Genomic DNA, 19,426 nt, shown 5'->3' with positions numbered 1-19,426 from the left:
TAAATTATTCCTTTCTTTATTATTTTGCTAATAGGTATGTTTGGTTGCCGTCCAGCTGTTCCAAATAATTTTACAGAAGAAATGAAATCATATTGCGATAAATCCAAAATGTCATGCACTGCATACACGAAGGCGCTACACGCCTGACTTCATTAATCATAATATGCATGCTACAAACTGTCATAATTCCGAAATTCTAGCGCAGAACGAATGCAAATTAACCGACCTCTTCAAATCCCCAAAAAACTAAACCGAACGTGCGCTTCAGTTGCACTCGAAGCGCGCTACGATCCACAACATGGCCCACCTCAGCAAGTACTTCTACGAAGCCACGGCTGGCAAAACGTGCCGCGACCTTTGCCACCCGCAGTACGCATCCTGTTGGACGGCACTGGCGGTGAATGTGTTCAGTCTGCTGCCGGGCAGCTACAAGCTGTTCTTCCCACTGTTGGCGGTGAATTTCGAATTATTACGCGATAGTGAGAAACTGTGACTAATTTGGATGTGTCCATATTCGTCGATTTAGATTCCTCCATTGATCAAGGGCGGCGGATACACGCGGCAGTACTGGCGGGATCACACCCTTAGCTACAGCGAAATTTCCTTCAAAACGTATCTGATCGCGGTGATGGGACTGAGCATGCATTGCTGCTTCTAGTGAGTTGTGTTTCACGAAAAATGGTTGATCTTTTTGTATACGGAAATAAAATTTGTTTCAGTAAAATATTCGGTCGCCATAAATACTACTGGATAATGGGAGCAACCGGATTTTTTAGCGCAACCATCATTTCATTCTACCTATCGCGTCCTCATCTGCGATTGCAAGGAATTACCTACTTCAATATGGTGAGTTAAACCTCTACCGAAATAAAGGCAATCAAAAATAATTGTCCAAACGATCTTAGATGTTGGAAGTCATCCTGAAAAAGAGTAAAATTCGACTGGTCCAGGTTCTACGGGAGTCAAAGCTATGTGCAACGATAATGTTTATGGTTTTCAACACCAGAATTATGGAGATCCTGCAGCACGGAGCGGTGAACCAATTTTGGATGATGCATCCGGCAAAGATTCGGGATACAGATCTGAGTTCCGTAGACGACAGCTGTGTCATGAAGTGTATCTATCCGTGCGGATACAAGGCATGCTCGCATGAGCGATCCTGCGATGCATACATCTTAGATGTGAGTAGTTAATGTTATCTAAGAACATGAGCATGACTGACTAGAACTTGCGAAATTGTACAGAGAACCAACCGAATGGGGCTTTAGGTGAGCTATTCATTCTCAATGTACACGTTTCGGAAGTTCAAATATTTTCAGTCAATAACGGCGCCAGCTACGTTCTACTAGAAACCAAGTATACCTCTGGTTCTCCACGATTATCATAGGACAGGATATTGTGTTAGTTACAAAGGATAATTTATCGGAAGTCACTTCACGCAAAAAAGACCAGTAAGGCATGTTTTCAAAGTTATATATGGTCGGGGTTCTGCCAAACCGCACCAGGCGGCTTTTTAACTGACTTGGGATATTTTGTTCGTAAATACAAAACGGAAATCATTTCATATTAACTCATACGTACATTTGTTGTAGGATATCCTCAATTATGGGGTTAAGGGATATCCTATACAATTTCTGATCTATTAAATCTGCTAAACAAAAGCTTGTGAAGAAAAATTGATATTTTTTGTTGGCGCGTGAAACGTGAAGTGAATTGTCAGTCTGACACTATGAGAAGCGAGTGATGAGATGAGACTTTCGTATTTTGCTGTTAGATCTTCACAAACAAACCGTGTAGTTCAACAAACATTGGAAGCTAATAGAGCGATTAGAAAAACTAGCTTTTTCAGCTGTATGGCAGGAAGATAATTTGAATATTTTTATTTATTTATTACCAGACTACGGCCGGAGTTGCCTGTGCAATACATAAAAGTCTTCTCCATTCATCTCGGCTGCACTTCGCCAACCACGCAGTCTGCGGAGGGTCCGCAAATCGTCCCGCTGTGCACCTCGCCTTCTTGTTCCCGTCGGATCATTGTCGAGAACCATTTTCACCGGATTTCTGTCCGATATTCTGGCTACGTGCCAGGCCCACCGCAGTCTTCCGATTTTCGCGGTGTGAACGATGGATGGTTCTCCCAACAGCTGATGCAACTCGTGATTCGTTCGCCTCCTCCACGTACCGTCAGCACCTCACCATAGATGGTACGCAGCACTTTCCCTTCGAAAACTCCCATTGCGCGTTGGTCCTCCACGAGCATAGTCCAGGTCTCGTGTCCGTAGAGAACTAACGGTCTAATGAGCGTTTTGTAGATTGCCAGTTTGGTACGGCGGCAAACTCTATTCGATCGGAGCGTTTTGCGGAGTCCAAAGTACGTACGATTTCGCCATGATGCGTCTCCGATTTCTCTGCTGGTATCGTTATCGGCGGTCACCAGTGAACCCAAGTACACGAATTCTTCAACCACCTCGATTTCGTCACCACCGATGCAAACTCGTTGTGGGTGGCTTACATTAACCTCTCTTGAGCCTCTTCCTATCATGTACTTTGTCTTCGACGTGTTGATGCCTAGTCCAATCCGTTTAGCTTCGCTTTTCAGTCTGATGTAGTCATCTCTAACCTCTCAAAGTTACGTGCCATGATATCAATGTCGTCGGCAAAACCAAATAACTGGACGGACTTCGTGAACATCGTACCACTCGTGTCAATCCCTGCCCTTCGTGTTACTCTCTCCAAGGCGATGTTGAATAGCAGACACGAAAGACCATCACCTTGCCGTAACCCTCTAAGCGTTTCGAAGGGACTCGAGAATGCCCCTGAAACTCGAACTACGCACATCAGCCGATCCATCGTCGCCTTGATCAACCGTAATCAGTTTATCCGGAAATCTGTTTTCGTGCATTAGCTGCCATAGCTGGTCCCGATCGATTGTACCATATGCGGCTTTGAAGTCGATAAATAGATGATGTGTGGACACGTTGTATTCGCGGCATTTCTGCAATACATGACGTATGGCGAACACCTGGTCTGTGGTAGAGCGTTCACCCATAAATCCCGCCTGGTACTGCCCCACGAACTCTCTTGCAATTGGTGTTAGTCGGCGGCATAAAATTTGGGAGAGTACCTTGTAGGCGGCGTTCAGCAATGTGATTGCGCGGTAGTTGCTACAATCCAGCTTATCGCCCTTTTTGTAGATGGGACACACGACACCTTCCATCCACTCTTGTGGCAGAACCTCATCCTCCCAAACCTTGGTAATCACCCAGCGCAGCGCTCTAGCCAGTGCCTCACCACCGTGTTTAAACAGCTCTCCTGGTAGTTGGTCAACTCCAGGGGCTTTGTTGTTTTTCAGCCGGGCGATCTGCTCCTGGATTTCCTGAAGATTCGGAGCCGGAAGTAGCATGTCCTGCGGCGTGCTCCTAGGTTCATTACCATATCGCCACCGTTGTCTGCCATATCGCCATTCAGGTGCTCTTCGTAGTGCTGCCGCCACCTTTGGATCACCTCACGCTCGTTTGTATGAAGGTTCCCGTTTATGTCCTTACACATATCGGGCTGTGGCACGTGGCCCTTACGTGAACAGTTCAACTTCTCATAGAACTTTCGTGCGTGATTAGCGCGGTACAGTTCCTCCGTATCTTCACGGTATTAATCTTACTGCTGGCGCTTTTTCCTCCGGAAAATCGAGTTTTGTCTGTTCCGCGCCCGTGTGCCTCGTTCGCCCTCGTGCGGTATTGCAGCAATCTCGCCCATGTTGCATTATTCTCCTCAACTAACTGCTCACATTCGCCGTCATACCAGTCGTTTCTCTGATCCGGAGCCACCGTGCCTAGTGCAGCGGTTGCGATGCTTCTAATGGCGGATCGAATATCTCTCCAGCCATCTTCAAGAGATGCTGCGCCTAGCTGCTCTTCCGTTGAGAGTGCCACTTCCAGCTGCTGCGCATAGTCTTGGGCTAGTCTACCGTCTTGTAGCCGCCCAATGTTTAGCCGCGGCGGACGCCTCCGACGCGTGTTGATCACCGTCGAGAGTTTTGAGCGCAGACATACTGCAACGAGGTAGTGGTCGGATTCAACATTCGCACTGCGGTAAGTGCGTACGTTCGTGATGTCCGACAAGAATTTATCGTCAATTAGAACGTGGTCGATTTGGTTTTCCGTTACTTGATTAGGTGATTTCCATGTGGCCTTGTGGATATTCTTGCGGGGGCAGAAAGTGCTTCGGACCAGGGTTGTTAATCGATAAATTATCATCGTTAATTTAACGCCAACTTCGATAACGATAACACTTTTACGATAATGCTTCGTTGACGATAAAATGAGCGTTGAATTAACGTTATCGTTATCGAGTATTCGTTGATTTATCGATAATAAGGCAAAGACAAAGGTGCTGTTTGAACGAGATGGCGCCACAACATTTAAAGTAAAATTAATTTCCTTGTATGGACAAATCATCCATTTTCATTAACTACGCATCGCATCAATATGAAACCTAGGTTAAAAAGCAACAAATAATTTTTAGATTTTTTGTTCCCACGACTTGTTTTACAGTTCTAAACAATAAAAGAGATTTCATTGTACCTCCATACTAAATTCTAGCTGTATAGGGTAGTGAGCTAATTCCCGTCGTAGTAGGTAGTGCTTGGTTTTCAAATCTAATTTATACGGTATCCCAACTACTTACTCTAACTAAGTTGTATGTAACACGTATTTTAGAGTTCCTAGTTTTCATTGTGTACTATTAGCGCATTGAACAAATCATAGTTTATTGAGAATCGGCAATCAAAAACACCCTTCAAATTTTTTAAATTTGTCTTATGAAAATCTGTTTACGTCCATGAGAATTTTCATTCGTCCAGTCTAAATTTCGATGGATTGCTGTCAATTAAATCTGTTGGTATTGGTGTGCGATTTCTACAAGTACACCAAATTAGTTTTTTATGCGGTATCATACCGTGTTAAATAAAAATAACATAAATTCAATTAATATTGGCCTGTTCTGAATATGATATGTGTACAATGTGAAACATAGAACAGAATATGTGTATGGAGCATGTTCGCGGTTATCCAAGAAACACCTGAGGTGGAGGCATTCAGATCTTTACGCGTAACCAATGATCTACAGGCTTGTTTTGCAAATGTAATGTACCCATTGTGGCACATATGATAGAATCTGCATATGGAAGATCTTCGCGGTTATCCAAGAAATCCCTGAAGTGAAGGCCTTCAGATCTACACTCGTAACCAATGATCTACAGGCCTGTTTTGTAAATGTAATGAACCCGTTGTGGTACAAATGATATAATGTGCGTGTGGAAGGTCTTCACGGTTATCCAAGAGATCCCTGAAGTGAAGGCCTTCAGATCTACACTCGTAACCAATGATCTACAGGCCTGTTTTGTAAATGTAATGTATCCGTTGTGGTACATATGATAGAATCTGCATATGGAAGATCTTCGCGGTTATCCAAGAAATCCCTGAAGTGTCATCAGGTCTACAGGCATAATCAATGATCTACAGGCCTGTTTTGTAAATGTAATGTACCCGTTGTGGTACATATGATAGAATCTGCATATGGAAGATCTTCGCGGTTATCCAAGAAATCCCTGAAGTGAAGGCCTTCAAATCTACACTCGTAACCAATGATCTACAGGCCTGTTTTGTAAATGTAATGTACCCCTTGTGGTACATATGACAGAATCTGCATGCGGAAGATCTTCTTGGTTATCCAAGAAATACCTGAAGTGAAGGTCATCAGGTCTACAGGCATAACCAATGATCTACAGGCCTGTTTTGTAAATGTAATGTACCCCTTGTGGTACATATGATATAATGTGCGAATGGAAGATATTCACGGTTATCCAAGAGATCCCTGAAGTGAAGGCCTTCAGATCTACACGCGTAACGAATGATTTACAGGCCTGTTTTGTAAATGTAATGTACCCGTTGTGGTACATATGATAGAATCTGCATATGGAAGATCTTCATGGTTATCCAAGAAATCCCTGAAGTGAAGGTCATCAGTTCTACAGGCATAACCAATGATCTACAGGCCTGTTTTGTAAATGTAATGTACCCCTTGTGGTACATATGATAGAATCTGCATATGGAAGATCTTCATGGTTATCCAAGAAATCCCTGAAGTGAAGGTCATCAGGTCTACAGGCATGACCAATGATCTACAGGCCTGTTTTGTAAATGTAAGGTACCCGTTGTGGTACATATGATATAATGTGCGTATGAAAGATCTTCACATTTATCCAAGAGATCCCTGGAGTGAAGGCCTTCAGGTCGACACACGTAACCAATGATGTACAGGCCTGTTTTGTAAATGTAATGTACCCATTGTGGTACATATGATAGAATCTGCATATGGAATGTTTTGTTTTGTAAATGTAATGTACCCGTTGTGGTACATATGATCTGCATATGGAAGATCTTCACGGTTATCCAAGAGATCCCGTTGTGGTACATATGATTTAATATGCGTATGGAAGATCTTCACGGTTATCCAAGAGATCCCTGAAGTGAGGGCCTTTGGATCTAAACGAGTAACCAATGATCTACATACTTGTTTTGTAAATGTAATGTACACATTGTGGTACATATGATAGAACCTGCGTATGGAATATCTTCACGGTTATCCAAGAAATACCGGAAGTGAAGGCCTTCAGGTCGACACGCGTAACCAATGGTCTACAGGCCTGTTTTGTTAATGTAATGTACCCATTGTGGTATATATGATAGAATTTGCATATGAAAGATCTTCACGGTTATCCAAGAAATACCTGAAGTGGAGGCCTTAAGGTTTACAAGCGTAACCAACCATCTAAAGGCCTGTTCTGAATATGTAATGTACCCATTATTAAGAGAGCATGTACCATATTTGAAACCGGAAAATTGATCTTCAGTTCCACGTTTAGATCGAAAGGCCTTACTCCAGGAATTTCTTGGATGACCGAGAACATATGCTGTGAACACATTCTGTTCTTTGTACTACAGAGAGCTTGTACCATATTTGAAACCGGAAAATTAATCTTTAGTTACGCGTGTAGATCAAAAGGCCTTACTCCAGGGATTTCTTGAATGACCAAGAACATATGCTGTGAACGCATTCTGTTCTTTGTACTACAGAGAGCATGTACCATATTTGAAACCGGAAAACTAATCCTTAGTTACGCGTGTAGATCAAAAGGCCTTACTCCAAGGATTTCTTGGATGACCATGAACATATGCTGTGAACGCATTCTGTTCTTTGTACTACAGAGAGTATGTACCATATTTGAAACCGGAAAATTGATCTTTAGTTCCGCGTGTAGATCAAAAAGCCTTACTCCAAGGATTTATTGAATGACCAAGAACATATGCTGTGAACGCATTCTGTTCTTCGTACTACAGAGAGCATGTACCATATTTGAAACCGGAAAATTGATCTGTAGTTACGCGTGTAGATCAAAAGGCCTTACTCCAGGGATTTCTTGGATGACCATGAACATATGCTGTGAACGCATTCTGTTCTTTGTACTACAGAGAGCTTGTACCATATTTTAAACCGGAAAATTGATCTTTAGTTACGCGTGTAGATCAAAAGGCCTTACTCCAAGGATTTCTTGGATGATCAAGAACATACGCTAAGAATATATTCTGTTCTTTGTACTACAGAGAGCATGAACCATATTTGAAACCAGAAAACTAATCCTTTGTTACGCGTGTAGATCAAAAGGCCTCACTCCAAGGATTTATTGGATGACCATGAACATATGCTGTGAAAGCATTCTGTTCTTCGTACTACAGAGAGCATGTACCATATTTGAAACCCGAAAGTTGATCTGTAGTTACGCGTGTAGATCAAAAGGCCTTACTCCAAGGATTTCTTGGATGACCAAGAACATACGATGTGAACGCATTCTGTTCTTTGTACTACAGAGAGCTTGTACCATATTTGAAACCGGAAAATTGATCTTTAGTTACGCGTGTAGATCAAAAGGCCTTACTCCAGGGATTTCTTGGATGACCATGAACATATGCTGTGAACGCATTCTGTTCTTTGTACTACAGAGAGCTTGTACCATATTTGAAACCGGAAAATTGATCTTTAGTTACTCGTGTAGATCAAAAGGCCTTACTCCAAGGATTTCTTGGATGACCATGAACATATGCTGTGAACGCATTCTGTTCTTCGTACTACAGAGAGCATGTACCATATTTGAAACCCGAAAATTGATCTGTAGTTACGCGTGTACATCAAAAGGCCTTACTCCAAGGATTTCTTGGATGACCAAGAACATACGCTGTGAACGCATTCTGTTCTTTGTACTACAGAGAGCTTATACCATATTTGAAACCGGAAAATTGATCTTTAATTACGCGTGTAGATCAAAAGGCCTTACTCCAGAGATTTCTTGGATGACCAAGAACATATGCTGGGAACGCATTCTGTTCTTTGTACTACAGAGAGCATGTACCATATTTGAAACCGGATAACTAATCCTTAGTTACGCGTGTAGAACAAAAGGCCTTACTCCAAGGATTTCTTGGATGACCAAGAACATATGCTTTGAACGCATTCTGTTCTTCGTACTACAGAGAGCATGTACCATATTTAAAACCCGAAAATTGATCTGTGGTTGCGCGAGTAGATCAAAAGGCCTTACTCCAGGGATTTCTTGGATGATCAAGAACATACGCTGTGAACGCATTTTGTTCTTTGTACTACAGAGAGCATGTACCATATTTGAAACCGGAACATTGATCTTTAGTTCCGCGTGTAGATCAAAAGGCCTCACTCCAAGGATTTATTGGATGACCAAGAACATATGCTGTGAACGCATTCTGTTCTTTGTACTACAGAGAGCATGTACCATATTTGAAACCGGAAAACTTATCCTTAGTTACGCGTGTAGATCAAAAGGCCTTACTCCAAGGATTTCTTGGATGACCATGAACATATGCTGTGAACGTATTCTGTTCTTTGTACTACAGAGAGCATGTACCATATTTGAAACCCGAAAATTGATCTGTAGTTACGCGTGTAGATCAAAAGGCCTTACTCCAGGGATTTCTTGGATGATCAAGAACATACGCTGTGAACGCATTTTGTTCTTTGTACTACAGAGAGCATGTACCATATTTGAAACCGGAAAATTGATCTTTAGTTCCGCGTGTAGATCAAAAGGCCTTACTCCAGGGATTTCTTGGATGACCAAGAACATATGCCGTGAACGTATTTTGTTCTTTGTACTACAGAGAGCATGTACCATATTTGAAACCGGAAACTAATACTTAGTTACGCGTGTAGCTTAAAAGGCCTTACTCCAAGGATTTATTGGATGACCAAGAACATATGCTGTGAACGCATTCTGTTCTTCGTACTACAGAGAGCATGTGTTATATTTGAAATCGAAAAATTGATCTGTAGTTACGCGTGTAGATCAAAAGGCCTTACTCCAGTGATTTCTTGGATGACCATGAACATATGCTGTGAACGTATTCTGTTCTTTGTACTACAGAGAGCTTGTACCATATTTGAAACCGGAAAATTGATCTTTAGTTACTCGTGTAGATCAAAAGGCTTTACTCCAGGGTTTTCTTGGATGACCAAGAACATATGCTGTGAACGCATTCTGTTCTTTGTACTACATAGAGCATATACCATATTTGAAACCGGAAAACTAATACTTAGTTACGCGTGTAGATCAAAAGGCCTTATTCAAGGGATTTATTGGATGACCAAGAACATATGATGTGAACGCATTCTGTTCTTTGTACTACAGAGAGTATGTACCATATTTGAAACCGGAAAATTGATCTTTAGTTACGCGTGTAGATCAAAAGGCCTTACTCCAGAGATTTCTTGGATGACCATGAACATATGCTGTGAACGCATTCTATTCTTTGTACTACAGAGAACATGTTCCATATTTGAAATCGGAAAATTGATCATCTACGTATCCTTTCTCTGTACCACAAGGAGCATGGTACCATACTTAAAACAGGACTGCAAATCTTTGTTCCTAAGCTCAAGCCATTTCTTGGATAACTGGATGACTTAACTGTGACTTCATGCAGAATAACTATCATTTTGGTCAATTTTGAAAGTCAAATTTGAAAGTTTATTTCAATTCCAGTTAACAAAAATTTCCTAGTGCAATCCCATTTCGACCGCATAAAAATGGTTTTGATTGTGCTGCCATTCAGTTAAATGCCTCAGTCTGTCAAACAACTAACACACATGCTTAACATGTACGTAGGTAGTGCTGCCAACAAATTTCTATTATGAAATTATTTCTCCTGTTTCAAACTTTTGGAATAGTAGAAAATTTTAGTATGAATGACGAGTGTGTATGAAAAATTTTTATTTGGAAGACTTTAGTTTTTTTACGCTAGCGGAAAATAATTGAAAAACCCACTTTTATTGACTGCATGATGTTTTATCAGATGTGTAACATAAGATTTTTTCAGTTCAAACCGCCAGTTTGGCAACGCGTTTTTCGACTATAAACAAGGCGACGAAGAAAATAAATTTCAAACGCTTTAAAGTTTGAAAAAACAGATCATTTGAACGCCTTCCGGTAATTATTTTTCAATTATTTTTCACTTGAGCAATAAACATTGCTTTTATTTAGTGCGCAGTGAGGAATTTATGTGAAAAAGTGCGGTGAAAATCAGTGAATTACGTTGATTTTGGTGACGGTGTTGCGCGTGTTCTACTGCAGTGAACGAACTGGATTTTCCTTCGTCGCACGGATATCGTAGGAAATTGTGAAAAAAGTCACAGTCGCAAAGTTAAATTTAACTGTATTTCAAGTAAGTAACACCGGAATGTAATTTAAATGAATGCAGATCGTAGTGTACACTTTTTTCTATCTCGCCAGATGATTAGTTCATTATTTCAGTTTACGATTCGTGAGTATTCAGTGATTTATAATTTGATATGACGGATACTAGCGCCATAGACGAATTAGCGCATAACCCTACTTTCAATTTCTTCAAGACTGTTTTCCACCTCGTGTGTGTGGAAGAAACATTGAAAGCTTACGATATCGAACAGCAGATGTCACTAGTGTATATGCAATATTACATTGATACAAACACACAGCAACACCACCTATCGCCTGATAATGGAAATATTGCAATTATACCGTCAGGTGTAGTGGCTGTTGTTAAAATATTTAGGAAGGGCCTCAAGCGGAATTTTTGCTAGAGTGCAACTGACGATCTCCTATTATCGAGTTAACTGTAACATGTACTACAGTTTGAAGTGCAAATATTCACAAGTTGGATTTGCAATATCTATTTTGAAAATATTGTATCGCCTTACAATATTCGAGAACGCCTTTAAATCTTGGAATTAAATTGGTATTCAAGGAGGTCACTGAATTGACCAAAAGATTATTTCGTTCAATCATTAAAGTTCTTACAGAGTCGCAGTTCTCCATAGTAGAGAATCTGAGAGCATTTTTAATGTCTACCTATACTTATGTTTAGTCTTTCATTATTAACAAAACTTCTGTTTTGAAGATCCGGAGCACCCAGTTATATGAATGTGCTTGGATCCCAATATATTGCAGATGACATCTATGCTGCATACTGAAAAAAAAACGCTAACCACCAATAGAGCACCTCACTTCTCATCGTTTCGTAGAGCATCATGCATTAAGCAATAATTTTAGAGTGCCACGCTTCAATCAAAATTAACTCTGATCAACGAGCTGCAAACAATTTGTTCCATTCTCGACTTCTGTCAAAATTTTACACCAACTTTATTCGCGTAATTTAGTAACCACATTATCGCAAAATTATCGAGTTAACTTACGTTAAATTATCGAACTACGATAATAAATCAGTTGATTCATCGTTATCGTAGCAACCGATAACGTTGATCACAATCAACTTTATCGGCGATAACGATAAATTAATGATTAACAACCCTGCTTCGGACTACCATTCCGCGGGAGGCTGCAAAGTTTATGCATCGTTGGCCGTTGTCGTTCGATACGGTATGCAGACTATTAGACTATTACCCATCCTACCTGAGCGTTCATGTCACCGATGACGATTTTGACGTCCCGCAGTGGGCATCCATCGTATGTCTGCTCCAGCTGCGCATAGAACGCTTCTTTCTCGTCGTCGAATCTCCCTTCGTGTGGGCAGTGCACGTTGATGCTATATGCTATGCTATAGTTGAAGAAACGGCCTTTTATCCTCAGCTTGCACATCCTTGCGATGACTGGCTGCCACCCAATCACGCGTTGGCGCATCTTTCCCAGCACTATGAAACCGGTTCCTAGCTCGTTGGTAGTGCCACAGCTTTTGTAGAAGGTAGCCGCTCGATGCCCGCTTTTCCACACTTTCTGTCCTGTCCAGCAGATTTCCTGCAGCGCTACGACATCGAAGTTGCGGGGATGTAATTCATCGTAGATTATCCTGTCGCAACCTGCGAAGCCTAGCGACTTGCAGTTCCATTTTCCAAGCTTCCAATCATGATCCTTTATTCGTCGCCTAGGTCGTTGCCGATTGTATCGAGTCGTATTATCTTCTATGTCGTTCGTAATAGTTGTTTTTAAAGGCGGCTTATTGGGCCTGCACAAACCTCCTGTCTCGTCGGAGGGCCGTCGTGTCAGGGCTGTTTAGCGTCCCACCTAACACCAGGACTTGGGCTTGTGCGCTTTGAGCGGCACACGGTCGCTTTGGCGGAGTCTACTTGCGGATTCATGCAGCTTTTTATAGAGGTTTAACAGGGCCCACTGTCAAACCCCACCACATCCTAGACAGGCCCCATCACTCGCAGATGGCCTGGGGAGGGATCGTCAAGCCCTTGGGCATAGTCCCTGCTGCCCCCAAATCCTGTGTATATGGAAAGTGAGAAAACAACAGAGCTCCTCCTTTCCCCGAGAGCCCTTGCGTAATTAGTGCACGACCATCGCAATCTTCAAGTGCTCTAAAATATCAGAAATCATACAATTATCATGGAATTGAGAATAAAGTACGGCCCTTTATTTAAATGTTTTCTTAGCTTTCCGAATATCATACAAACTAGAGATGGGCAAACTGGTTCACCTTATTGAGCGATCCGGAATCGTTCCGCTCAATAAAGTGAACTAGCTCATCCGAACGGTTCATCCGCTCACTACATTTTATAAAGTATATTTAATAAAGCGAAATATAATAGATTTTTTTAGTTCAGTTCAGTGGTTATTTACTTTATGGTATTAATACAATTAGAGATAGATTATTTTCGTTGAGATTTCTTCGTACCAACGCATGCATTTTAATTACCATAATAAAATTATAATATTTTACCGCATTTTACTAAATAAGCTGCAGTGCAACAGAACTCTTTTTAAAAACGCCTGTATGTCTTACTGCCTCTTCTTATGTCTCCATTGACTTTCACCCATATATAAATTAGACAGATGAAATAATATGAAGGACATATTTATCAACCAATAATCATTGACGGAAAGTTATTCTTACAAAATTCATTCTTGTTATTCGCTGTCATAAATTACAATAATTTATGCTACGATTTGACAGGGCAAGTCAATTAAGAAATTCAGTTGAATTCTATTGACTTGCCAAAAGTTGAACAACTTTCTTTCCGTTCAAGTGAGTTGAATGAAGGCGTTTAGACGTTCAATTCAAGCGACTTGTTCTTCACTTCACTGCCTTGTCTAAACATAGCATTAGTCTTATATACTCGCACAGCACACGCTGGCTACAATCGAAGACTTAAAATTGCGCGCATTGCGCTGTTTCCCATTCGACTTTGCAGCGTTCATTTGTTTCCGTTTCCATCGTTGCCGCTCTCGAACTGTTTGCCGATACGAAACAGAAACGCGCATACACTCACATTCACGCTTAAGCTACCGCTAAGCACCCAACGCGCCGTGGGCCACGGCGACATTTTTTTTTTTCTAGAGCAAGGGTAAAAGGAAATCTGCAACCAGACACCTGAGGAGGTACTCAGGTAGTGTGGGGATGGGTATGTCATGTAACTCTTACCCGACCCACTAAAACCAAAACCCTTTCGCCAGTCCGTACCCCCGGCCCGCAATTAAGCAATGCATCAGGGGGGGACTATTGAGTGTTCACCGCATTCCATATAGCTTCTTCCCGGCACATCCTCTCGACAAAGTTGTCCGGGGTTGTATCCATACCACTAATAAGCAGCATGGCATTGCGTTCTATCTCGAATCGCGGGCATGCGAACATCATATGCTCTGCCGATTCTACCTCACCTACACATTCAGTACACTCCGCAGAATCTGCGAAGCCAAACCTGTGTAGGAATTTCTTAAAGCAGCCATGTTCAGACAACACCTGTGTTAGGTGGAAGTTGACTTGACCATGCTTCCTATCAACCCAGTTGGACACATCTGGAATCAGTCTGTGGGTCCAACGACCTTTGACTGCGGTGTCCCATGCTCTTTGCCATTTGAGCAACGAAGCTGCTCTCTTGACACGTCGCACTTGCACCGAGTCCCTATCGTTGTAGCACTCCACATCCTTCTCTAAGAGTATGTCGATCGGCATCATTCCAGCTATAACGCACATCGCCTCATATGATATGGTGCGATATGCGCTCGCGACACGTAAACACATCAGCCGGTGTACTCTGATCAATTTCTTTACATTGTACTCGGCTTTTAGTGCTACGGCCCATGCCGGCACGCCATAACAGATGATAGACAATGCTACGCCAGCTATCAGCCTACGCACTTGACTATGCACCGCCGATCTGTTGGACATCATTCGTGATAAAGATTTTATCGCCAATGAAGCCCGCTGGCATGCATAATCGACGTGGCTCGTAAAATTGAGCTTATCATCGATCATCACATCATCACAGGCTACATCAGCTTTACACTCAGTAACCGACTGTTGTAGCAGCAATTGAGCCGCCTCGCAGTGGTTCAGGTTAAGCTGTGTTACCTGCGTGTCTGGGTCCTTCTAGAGGCCGGACAAGCCTGGACACCGGTGAGGTGTCTGTTGTCTGTACCCGGGGGACAGATCAGACACCTTGGTGCAGCCTGACAGGTGCGAGCTTGGTGGCCTTCAGCTCCACACCTACGGCATAGCTTACTGCAATCAGGTCCTTTACAGTCATAAGACTTATGACCGTTGCCAAGACACCTGAAACAGGTCTGAAGCGGTTGGCTTATACTTAGCGGACATACCGACCAACCCACTTTCAGTTTAGCCTTATCCATTACCTTTTTGGCCTCAGCCTGAGGTACTTGGAATGAGGCAACCTGCATTCCCACGAAGCTTTTGCGTAACCGAACCGCAGATTCCTGGATCTCGATATTGCACTGATCTCTCAGTGCGTCGACCAGGTCTCTAGCCTCGGTTACTTCATCCAGGCCCTTGCACTGGGTGTTCGAAACTGGACATAGGGCTCTTACTTGAACCCCATCGCCCAGGACTTCCTCCGTCAACTTTTTGTACTCAGAACTCTTCTGAGCAGCATCCCGCTTCAAGACGAGAATCATCTCGCCTCTCCGCGTCCTTCGGATGCAGTTGACATCCTCTCCTAGGCCAGCGAGTTTATCATTAACTCTCATGGCCTTCAAGACTTCGGCGTAGCTCTTGTCGTCAGTACTGACGATAATCGCCTCACCTCTATCTTTACGCTTACCACTGACATTGGAAGGCTCACCCGTCTTCTTCTGGGCTCTACCCTTCTTAACAGTGGCGCGTATCGCTCCGCCTGCCGCTTTCTCTGCGGTCTGCTGTCGTTGTCGTCTCGCCTTCTTGGGGTTCACGACCTCCCTCCAGGGTAGATCTTCCTCCCGGCGAGCTTCAGTGGTCCTCACTGGTGGAGGCACTGGGTTCACCGGCTTGGGATGGCCATCCTTCTGCTCGACCTTCTTCCTTTTCGCTGACTGCGGGGCTGCGGAATTCTCGACAGCTGCTTTCAGGTTCGCCTCCTGCGTAACCTTACTCAGCTTCGGGGTCGCTCCCGTTACAGCCATCCTTATGCGGAGTTCCTCGACCTGGCTCTCCGCAAGTCGTTTGCCCTCGGATTAGAGACGAATTTTCAATTCCGCCTCCTCTTTGTCCTTATCCGCCTGCTTCCGCTCCTTGACGAGTTTGCGGAGCTCTCTCTCCGCACCCTTACTGGCCTCTAGTAGGGACCTCCACTCCGTTTTGGCCTCAACTACTAGGGCACAGAGTGCCTGCACAGCAAGTTTCAAGTCCTTGCTGTAGTTAACCCGGTTGTCTAGGAACGACATAATCACGTTGGATACCTCCGTGACTACTTCCATCGTGTGACCACCGCGTTCTTCGTGGTTCGCCATCACAGATTTGATGACGCGGGTCAGGGTAGGGCCGTCCATCTTTACTTCAACCGGCACCTCCTCAGATCCTCCACGGGCTTCACCAACGCCTTCCCCCGGCGATCTTTGGGGAGACCTTTCCAGGCCGCTACGTCTGGTGAAAGCGTTCTCCTTACGGCACCATTCGCCTCACCTCCTTCCTTCGTCGATTTTATTTTATTGGGATTACTCATGTCTATTGGGTCCCCCTTGCGGCTGCTGTCGAATCCTGCTGGTGTAGTCGCCTTCGCGATCCCATGGTTATCTATACATACCTTGCGGCATGCAGGGAGGCCATGCGAGGGTTGACACTTTCGTGTTCAGAGCCAGATCAGCGCTAGTCAGGGAAAAGCATCTGAGCCTACTCCCACTCAGCTGCCAGCTGAGCGACAGAATTGTACCGCGTGCTGCAAGGCCAGCCACGGTTTTAGGGGACGGAAGACAGCCTGGTCATTAGCCCATTCGCCGTTTCAGGTCGGTGTCACCCGGCCTTACTAAGAGAATAGAATAACCAGACTACCAGCCCTCGCGTTCACAATATCTCAATATCCAAAACAAGACCAATAACATGCAACCAGTATACCATAATCAGGATCTTACTGGGATCAATCCTGATGTGCCAATGGCACTCCCTGGGCTTGTGCTTTTGAAGCGGCACACAGTCGCTTTGATAGAGTCTGCTTACGGGCACTTGTGGTTTTTTGGGAGGGATTTTAGCAGAGCCCACTGCTAAATCCCACCACGCTCTAAGCAGTTCTCCCTGACTCACAGACAGCTGGGGAGGGGTCGTCAAGCCCTTGGACATGGTCCCTGCTGCCCCAACGGCGATATTCTGGAACACATCGACTGCACACTCGCACTCCACTCTCTTATTTCGTGTGCACCTATTTCTGTTCGTTCGTTCGTTCATTCAAAGAACCATTTCTTCAGCATAGCCAGATCTGCACTGTGTAAAAAGCGCGCTCCCGCTCCACGCTCTTTTTTTGGTTCGTTCGTTCGTTCAAAAACCCCTTTCCGCGGCTCAGTCAGACTGCGCTGGGTAAGTAGCTCTTTTTGCGCTCCCGCTCCACGCTCATTCATTCGTTCGTTAGTGTGGCGCAATGAATAAACTACCAGCAGTAAGCAGTTTCAAGCTTTGTGTGGAAAGAGCGAAAGAACTACCGTTCGTTAAAAAGGAGCGAGCGCTTTCTCAGTCGTGTAGAAGAACTAGTTCTTTTGAACCGTTCACGAGCGGGATGCCCACCTCTAATACAAACATAAATGAAAATACCCTAAAACTGCAAAACTGATTAAGAAAACGTTGTGCATAAATAGTTTAAAAACTAACAACTAAAAAAAACTAGATACAATTAAAGGGCATCGCGAATAATAATCCTCATTCTACACCACGCATTTGTCTATAATTAGCACAATTAATATGAAAATTAGACACGTGTTGATTCAATCACACCATTACTCATATTCAGTTTGATTGTTAGCATATTGAGTAATGTTAACAACGTGACAAATGAGCAGCAATTGCATAAAAAAAGGAACTCTTGCGTGCAGTGCCCTATATCGCCTTAAAAAATATATCTCACCAGCTGGGACCATGCCCCCCTAGACCGGGACTCTAGTTACGTCTATGGAGTGAAATAATAGCCTTTCGGTACAACTTTGTTGTACGAGAAAGGCAAAACATTAATTGTTAAAGGTCCATCAGGGTCCATCATGCATGGTCTTCATATTTAATCAGCAGTAATATACAGCTCACATAACCATGTTGTTTAGGAATGAAACCCCGATTTTATTTCTAAATTAACAACTAAACATTGGCGTACATGACTAAATTCCTTCCAGGGCGTCCTAAAATACTCTTTCGTGGGATTCACCATCGAGTTTGCCCGGGCAGTGATCGCCAAGTTTCCACTCCTGTACAAACAACCGAACCGCTTCCTACCGGGCTTGCGACGAATTCTCAGCTTCAAACTAATGTTCTTTCTGGCCGCCTACATCGGCATCTACCGAGTGACGGGATGCCTTCTGTGTCGTCACCACGGCCGCGATCATCCCATGCACAATCGAGTTGCTGCCTTCCTGAGTGGAGCATCGTATTTCATCTATCCCAAGTACCAGGTGTTTACGCTGGCGTTCACCAAATTTGTCGAGGTAAAGTGTTCGATGGCTTTGTGTTGCTCCAGATTAAATTAAAATCTTTCGTTGATATTCAGATGTCCTGGGACCACTGGTTCAAAACGACGGAACCACTTCCGGAGTGGGCAACCCGCGTCAAGCGGATCCCGTTTCTGCAGCTTGCGTACATGATTGGGGTCGGCTACATGTACCACGCGCTGTTTTTCCACGCTCACCTCTCGCCACCGTTCAACAACAAGGCGCTGAACTACTGCTCCGGCAATCGCATCGAGAACATGAAGCGACGCATAGTCGGCTGGATGCTTGAGACCGAGTGGAGTAAAGTTTGAATGCAAATTATGCGAAATAGAATGGAAAGCGGGCAAATACATATTATTTTATGTTGTTCTAAATTTATTGAAATACATTATAAATCTAAAAAGTCAAGTTCAAAGCGATGCTTTGATGTTTTTTTCAATAAGCATGTCCCTGGCTGCTTCAACGTAACAAAAACTTAGTAACCCAGGAATGTCATAACTTAGATCAATTAACGCCCAAAATTATTCAACAGTCCAAATCACTATCGAGAATTTACAACTAAATTATGGAGGAAGAGCCTGATGATTCCCCTGAACAACAGGAGGAAATCTTTTACTGTTTCCCCTGGACGCTATCGGCACTTCCCACAGAATTCACCGTTCATCCCATTTTTGGAGTGCCTCACAGTTCAATATTCTACCTCCCAGTCATTGCGGAATTGGATGAACTTGAACCTGAACTATCCGTCGATCCACTGTCCATTATAATTGAAGAATTTTACGACGAAACTGAGAACGGGGACATTGCGCCAGCAGATCACCATCAGGAACAGTGTTACACCGTAGAAGAGCCGCCTGAGGTGGAACGCGAAGCTCCGGATGAACGAAAGCTTTCCGAAAGCATCGACAGCACACAGAACGCCATCTGTGATGTGGCACATGAGTTCGATTGCAA

At 43.5% G+C, this 19,426-nt stretch overlaps 1 protein-coding gene across 1 annotated transcript; it reads left to right on the top strand.

The window, feature by feature from the left end:
• The first annotated feature begins 200 nt into the window (after positions 1-200).
• On the top strand, positions 201-18,867 carry LOC134207637 (transmembrane protein 135-like). The gene is made up of 6 exons (XM_062683388.1): positions 201-454; positions 527-657; positions 720-846; positions 906-1,181; positions 18,161-18,469; positions 18,532-18,867. The coding sequence occupies exons 1-6, from the start codon at positions 299-301 to the stop codon at positions 18,781-18,783; spliced, it is 1,251 nt and encodes a 416-aa protein (XP_062539372.1). The 5' UTR covers positions 201-298; the 3' UTR covers positions 18,784-18,867.
• Positions 18,868-19,426: the final 559 nt, after the last annotated feature.

This window comes from Armigeres subalbatus, chromosome 1 (genome assembly GCF_024139115.2).
Source record: "Armigeres subalbatus isolate Guangzhou_Male chromosome 1, GZ_Asu_2, whole genome shotgun sequence".
NCBI lineage: Eukaryota > Metazoa > Arthropoda > Insecta > Diptera > Culicidae > Armigeres > Armigeres subalbatus.
The sequence above is the reverse complement of the archived record's forward strand: the minus strand, read 5'-3'. Positions and strand labels throughout refer to the sequence as shown.